The sequence below is a fragment of the Eschrichtius robustus genome, chromosome 13 (assembly GCF_028021215.1).
Source record: "Eschrichtius robustus isolate mEscRob2 chromosome 13, mEscRob2.pri, whole genome shotgun sequence".
Classification (NCBI taxonomy): domain Eukaryota; kingdom Metazoa; phylum Chordata; class Mammalia; order Artiodactyla; family Eschrichtiidae; genus Eschrichtius; species Eschrichtius robustus.
Genome location: NC_090836.1, coordinates 96,553,621 through 96,560,619, shown reverse-complemented (window position 1 = coordinate 96,560,619; position 6,999 = coordinate 96,553,621). Strand labels below are relative to the sequence as shown.

The following is a 6,999-nucleotide window of genomic DNA, read 5'->3' as shown; positions in this document are numbered from 1 at the left end:
GCAAGTCACCCTCCGGTGCCCTGGGACACAGCACACTTTGTTCTGGCCCATCCCCACCCCCTCAGTCCCAGGCTCTGGCTTGGATTAGCCTTATCCAGGGGAAAGCCATGGAGGCCCCTCCTGGAATGTGGCCTGGGGGCGGAGGGCAGGCGAGGAGTTGAGGTGATTAGGGCTGGTGGGGTCTCTCCAGGGCAGGGCTGTGCCCTTTGTACCACTCGGACCCCCCAGGGCAGGGCTCTCTGTGTTCTCTGCCCGAAGCTCCAGGAGGTGAAGGGGCCCCCTTATCTCTAGCTCTCCCTGGATGGGCCTGGGACAGGGAGCCCCACCATGCGGCCCAGCCTGGCCCTGTGCTGCGGTGGCTGCCTGGCCCTTCTCCCCTCCCAGCGGAAAGCCTCTTAGAGGGGATGGGGGTGGGGAACACTAAGCCCCAGGCTTGGGGGCGCGAGCTGTTGAGTGGCTGATCTGCAGGAAGCCTGGGAGTCTTCAGCTGCGGCCCCCATCGGGCTAGGCTTTCACAGGGGAGCCAGTGGGGCGGCCCCTCCCTGCAGGCCTCAGGAGATGCGAGGCTGGACACCCAAACCCGCGGGACGGCTCAGGTAAGTGTGCGGCGACGGCTGTCAGGGACCACCTCTTGTCCTGGTCCTCAGGTGGCTGCAGCTGTGGTGGCCAAGCCAGAACTTGGTCCTGGTGGGCCAGGGGCAGAGTCCCACGGGGCCCTTGGCATTGCCCAAGGCCAGGCGGGAGACCCCAGCGCAGAGGGGTTGCAGGAGGGAGGGAGGCTCCAGCTGTGGGCCGGTCCATCCTGCCTGTGAGGCCCCCCTCCTGGTCTGTTATGGGGGCAATGGGGGTGCTGTGTGAACCCCTGGGTGGAGCTCTGGAAATGTGGAGGGGTTGGGGGGCTGCTAAGGGTTTGGAGGGCAGAGGGTCTCTCTCCCAGTGCCCCCTCAAAGGTCTGCATCTGTCCAGTGGAGCCAGAGATCTGATTCCCCCCACACACCAAGATCCCCAGCTGGTCTGGGGTGTTCAGTCACCCACCTTACAGGTGGGAAAACTGAGGCTCAGCAAGGGGAGGGGAGCTGCCCAAGTCACGGAGCAAATCCATGGCTAAGCTGGGATGAATTGGAACTCAGCTCCCTTGGCTTCTGAGACAAGGCTAATATTGTTACATGTTTTGGGTTTTCTTTCATAATTTTCTAAATGACAATAGACATTCCTGATCACTGAGAAAAATTAGGTACATACCCCAAGGCCAAGGAGGAAAATGAACTCCACCCATTTTGCAGCTGGCACTTGTCTCCCCCTCCACCCCACACCTTGTTTGTTCTGTTGCCCTGAGACCCTCACATGTACACCCTGGGGACATTGCCGGTCCCCACACATGCCTCCGGTCACACACTGGCTGTCGGCTTTCCCACTCATCCGAACCCCCTCTCCTGACACTACTAGGTCCTGAGGGGCAAGGAGTGTCCTCCAGAGGGAGTCTTCCTGAAGTTAAGACTCAGGTGGGAACGACTCTGTTACCCACCCCTCATCCTTCACGCCCCACCCCTCATCCTTCACGCCCCACCCCTCATCCCTCACGCCCCACCCCTCATCCTTCACGCCCCACCCCTCATCCTTCACGCCCCTTGGAGGAGGGGAGATTCGGGGTGAGGTCCTACCTTGGTTTTCCCCTCCTGGCTCCATTCCCTGAGCAGGGCCCCGTGGGTAGCCCCGTGCCTGTTTCCCCACACCAGGGTCTCCACCCCCCTTTCTTGTCTGGGCTACAGACCCTCGCCGCTCCCTCTTGTCCCCTCTCCTCCAGCAGAGGCGGTGACGATGGGCACTAGAGGCCCCCGGCGGGGCCCCGGCCCCCCAGACGGCGGCTGGGGCTGGGCCGTGCTGGGCGCCTGCTTCGTGGTCACCGGTTTCGCCTACGGCTTCCCCAAGGCCGTGAGCGTCTTCTTCCGCGCGCTTATGCGCGACTTCGGAGCGGGCTACAGCGACACGGCCTGGGTATCCTCCATCATGCTCGCCATGCTCTATGGCACAGGTCAGCGCCCCCTCGCGGATCCCTCCCTCCTCCCCCAGGCCCAGGATTGAGGATCGGGATCAGGGACCGGGAGACACCCGACCCCTTGAGCATCTTCCCCCAGGCCCCTCGGGGCGGGCATGGAAACCCCTTCCTTCCTGTGGAAACATTAGCACCAGAGAGGGGAGCAGAGGGCAGGAGGGTGGCAGCGGCCAGAGGTGGAGCCCGCACCCAGGTGGCTGACCTGTCAAGCTTGGCCAGCTGGAAGGGCCCCTCCATTTCTGTCAAAAGACCCACACCCGCCTATGTTACAGGTGGGAAAACTGCGATCTAAATAAGATTCCCAATCCCAAAGCTCTAACCACCTGTGGAGTGGGGGAGATGCTGGAGTTATCCTGGCCAGGCAGCGTGGAGGGGTGGAGGTGAGGGATGGGGGAAGCCTGGGGAGGAAGGCAGCTCAAGCTGTGATTCCAGCTGTGAAGGTAATAAAGAGAATGGGGTCCGCCCCCTCTGCTTTATGTTCCGTGTTCTCAGGAGGGCTGGGGACCAGTGTAGAGGCTCCTCCCCTGCATCCCCCCATATGGCTCTCTTTGGTCTGTCCCAGCCAAACTACCTGACCTTGGCCACAACACTGCCCTCTCTGAACCGGGGGTGACCTCATCCCTTCAAGCCGTCTTTCAAGGCTGGGAGGTACAAAGCCTGGAGTGTCTACCAGAGAGGGGTCCAGCCTGATTGGTGATCCTGCCCTGCCCTGCCCACAGGCCCGGTGTCCAGCATCCTCGTGACCCGCTTTGGCTGTCGCCCGGTGATGCTGGTGGGTGGGCTGTTGGCCTCGGCCGGCATGGTCCTAGCATCCTTCGCCACGCGCCTCCTGGAGCTATACCTGACAGCTGGGGTGCTCACAGGTGAGGGCGCCCACTGCTCTCCTCCCCGTGGGGGTCGGGGTGCAGGTGGGGGTCAGCAGCCCTTGCTGCAAGCCCTCCTGTCCTCAGTTTCCCCACGAGGGGCGGTCCTCGTCCTTCGGCCCCGTTCCCACCCCCCACCCCCGGGTCTGCCCACCCTGTCGGGACCTCGCCCTTCCCTCCCGCCGGGGCCTGGGGTGGGGGCGCCCTCGGGGAGCCCGTCACAGCACCGCCTCGCCCACAGGCCTGGGCCTGGCCCTCAACTTCCAGCCGTCGCTCATCATGCTGGGGTTGTATTTCGAGCGGCGGCGGCCTCTGGCCAACGGGCTGGCGGCGGCCGGCAGCCCCGTGTTCCTGTCGGCGCTGTCGCCGCTCGGCCAGCAGCTGCTCGAGCACTTCGGCTGGCGCGGCGGCTTCCTGCTGCTCGGCGGCCTCCTGCTGCATTGCTGCGCGTGCGGCGCCGTCATGCGGCCGCCACCCGGGCCGCGGCCGCGCAGGAACAGCGCCGGCGACGCTCCCGGGGAGGTGGAGGCGGACAGTGCGGGACTGCGCTTGCGCGAGGCGCCCTCTGGTGGCCGGACCCGCCGGCGCCTGCTGGACGTGACCGTGTGCACCGACCGCGCCTTCGCCGTGTACGCCGTCACCAAGTTCCTGATGGCGCTCGGGCTCTTCGTGCCCGCCATCCTGTTGGTGAACTACGCCAAGGACGCGGGCGTGCCTGACTCCGAGGCTGCCTTCCTGCTGTCCGTCGTGGGCTTCGTAGACATCGTGGCGCGGCCGGCGTGCGGCGCCCTGGCCGGCCTGGCGCGCCTGCGGCCGCACGTCGCCTACCTCTTCAGCCTGGCCCTGATGGCCAACGGGCTCACGGACCTGAGCAGCGCGCGCGCGCGCACCTACGGCGCCCTTGTCGCCTTCTGCGTCGCCTTCGGCCTCTCCTACGGCATGGTGGGCGCCCTGCAGTTCGAGGTGCTCATGGCGGCTGTGGGTGCGCCCCGATTCCCCAGTGCGCTGGGCCTGGTGCTACTCCTCGAGGCTGTGGCTGTGCTCATCGGACCGCCCTCTGCCGGTGCGTGCCACAGGAGGAGAGGGTGACGCGGCCTAGTGCCCCTAAGCCCAAGGGAAGCCCCCTCCCTATCCCAGACGGAACGTCCAGGGATGAGAGAGGGGAAGGGACCCATGGGGGGTGGGGAGGGGGAGAGACAGCCCGGTGGGGTAGACTCCCCTTACCATGGCCAGTTAGCCTCCCCCCCCAGGCGGTACCACCAGCTCAGGGTGGGGATGGAAAAGCCAGGAAATGTGCCAGAAAGAACCCAACACGGATAGTAGCTGGCCCACTGGCTCATCTCCAGCAGATGGCACAAAGGCCTTGTGAAGTGCAGATGCGTATTCTCCTTTTGCAGGTGGGGGAACTGAGGCCCAGAGGCCCAGTACAGGTTGCAGTCCCAGAAGCGGAGTGGAGCCCTGCCCGGTGCTCAATGCCCATACCTTTGAAACACTGTATCTGAGTGCTTTAGTCTCCCCAGCCTCTAAGGGTGACTGGAATAGGGAGCGTCCTTGGGGAACCAGGAGCAGAGTGGGAGGGCTCATTACGCTCACAGAGAGGCAGGGCGCGGGAGTCTTCCACGGTGCACACTGCCTGCTGGGTGCTCTACACGTCATAGGAAATCCTCATGGCGAGGTGGTAGGGGGAGGCTTCCTGCAGGGGCTGGCCTGAAGGCAGTCTCACGGGGCATGGCAGGACCCCCCAGGAGAGGGCACAGGGAGTGTTTGGGGGACACTGTTCCTATACAAGTAAGGCAGGAGCTAGGATCAGAAAGGTGGGGGTGGGGGACATTAGGGTCTTGCTGGGTTGTCAGGTTATCCCTGAAACAGCAGGAAGCCTGCCTGTGAGCAGGAGAGAGCTGAGGTCAGGCTGTAGGACGGAGCAATAAGGGGGGCCGCCTTCGCTAGGGCCCAGGCTGCACCTGAGATGAGGTGAGCTGCCCATCCTTCCAGGGCTGGGCTAGCTGAGTGCTGTCATCAAGCTTTGTCATCTCACCTGACCCTGAATTTCCACTTCAGTGCAGTGGGAATCGCACTGAACCTGAACCCCTGTGTGAGCAGCCCCCAAGCCCAACCACCAAAGGCTATAAAACCAGCCAGAGGCTCAGGGATCCATCTTCCATTTTCTTGTGTGACCCTGGGGTGGATCTAATAGGCAGAGAAGGCACGTGGGGTGAGAAGAAGGTGAGGGACACCACAGGGCTGTGTGTGGAAGGGGCGAGACTGGCTGGCTGGGCAGGGGTCAGGAAGGCAAGTTTGGGGTACTGCTCAGAGGGGCTCAGGCGGGCAGCTGGCTTGGGGGACTCCAGGGAACCTCCCCAAGGCCTCAGAGATACAGACGGAGGGGTCACAGCCTGGTGTGGACAGCCACAAGGATGCCTCCGAGAGCGGGGGGAGCCCACTGAAGAACCACGCTTTAGGGGAAATAGTTGCAATTAAAAGATTTTGCCGAGTATGAAAGTAACATGTACCTGTGATAGAAAACTTGGAAAATACACAGACGGAAACAAGAGTTCTACAAGCCCTGTCCCCAGCCCCCATGCTAATGATTGTTCAGTCCTGGGTACATGGGGCCTCCTGGGAGGGGGGAGGCCTGGGGGTTGGGGGGAGAGCTGAGCCAGGCTCCTGAAGACCAAGGAGGTTAAGTGGAAAGAACAAGAGTTGGGGGCCCCCAGGAGAGCAGGGCTAAGCCCAGTGCTCTCCCCACTCCCAGGTCAAATATCCCCAGCTGGGCAAGTCCCAGGGTACATGTGGGGTTGGAATCCTGAGGACAGGAGGTCCCTTGTAAACTGTGAAGTGCTGCCTCACCAAAGGCCCCATATCACTTAAGAAATTGAGGTCCAGGGAGGTGAAGTGACAGTTTTAAGATCTCAAATGGCAGAACCCTCATGGATTTTTGCATCTGTAAAATGGGAACAAAGACTGGGGCATGTGTGTGTGTTACCCGTGAGCCCACCAAGAGCACTGCCCTTACCTGAGGGTGTGGGTGTATGTGTGAAGGGTGGGCTCCCCCGCAGGCCCTCACCTCCCCATCCGCCCTCCCCGCAGGCCGCCTGGTGGACGCGCTGAAGAACTACGAGATCATCTTCTACCTGGCAGGCTCTGAGGTGGCCCTGGCCGGGATCTTCATGGCTGTCGCCACCAAGTGTTGCCTGCGCCACTCTCAGGACGCCACGCCCAGCCCAGCCACCAAGGGCGGGGCCAGCGACACGGAGGATGCTGAGGCCGAAGTGGACTCTGAGCCCCTGCCTGCCGGCGCCGAGGAGCCCGGTGGCCTCGAAGCCCCGGAGGTGCCGAGCCCGGGGACTGGGCCCTCGGAACCCGAGATGGCGGCAGAGCCGGGGCTAGACTCCGAGTCTGTGTAGCGCGGGGGCACTAGGTGGGGTGGCCAGGGACTTCAGGAATGGGGCTTCCCCTCTCAGAGCCCCGGCTGCCCCTGGAGGGCCTGGCACACGGGAGGCTGCTCTGGTGGTCACCCCCAGGGTCCATGCCGGGAGCTGCCTCCCTCATCTGCCCACTGGCCCTGGCCCCGCCAGTGAAGCTGCTGTGCACGGCAGGGTCTGGGCCTGTGTGAATCTTAAGTCCGTAAAGCTGAGCTGAAAGAGGTTCTGTCCCCGCGCCTCTGGCTGCTACCTGGGGGATGGGTTATCGGGGAGTCTGAGAGGCTCTCCCTGGGGCCCTCCGACCACTTCCCCCGCCCCCCAAGTGGCAGAGGCGGAGGACGGCAGGGGAAAGTGTCCCAGCTCCAGCCCCGCTGCTCGGAGCTGTACACTGAAGCCCCCGCTGGCAGCACCTGCCGCTGGAGCAGCCCAGAGCAGAGAAAGAGCACGGGTCCGAGAGGCGGGCTGGGGCTGGATCCTGGCCCTGAGCCCCGGGCTCCTCTCGCACACTGGAGGTGGAGAGTACCTGACTCTATGACTCCATCCTGTGGAGAGCAGGGGGGTGGGGGAGGGGGAACGGCACCTGCCCTGCCCCCTCACCTTCCTAAGAGGGACCCTCTCCCAGCCCGGCTCTGGGTCTCCTCTCTCTAGGGGATAAACTCGG

At 63.7% G+C, this 6,999-nt stretch overlaps 1 protein-coding gene across 1 annotated transcript; it reads left to right on the top strand.

The window, feature by feature from the left end:
• Window positions 1-1,818: 1,818 nt before the first annotated feature.
• On the top strand, window positions 1,819-6,320 carry SLC16A8 (solute carrier family 16 member 8). Its single transcript, XM_068561383.1, has 4 exons — window positions 1,819-2,032; window positions 2,773-2,916; window positions 3,158-3,979; window positions 6,004-6,320. The coding sequence occupies exons 1-4, from the start codon at window positions 1,819-1,821 to the stop codon at window positions 6,318-6,320; spliced, it is 1,497 nt and encodes a 498-aa protein (XP_068417484.1).
• Window positions 6,321-6,999: the final 679 nt, after the last annotated feature.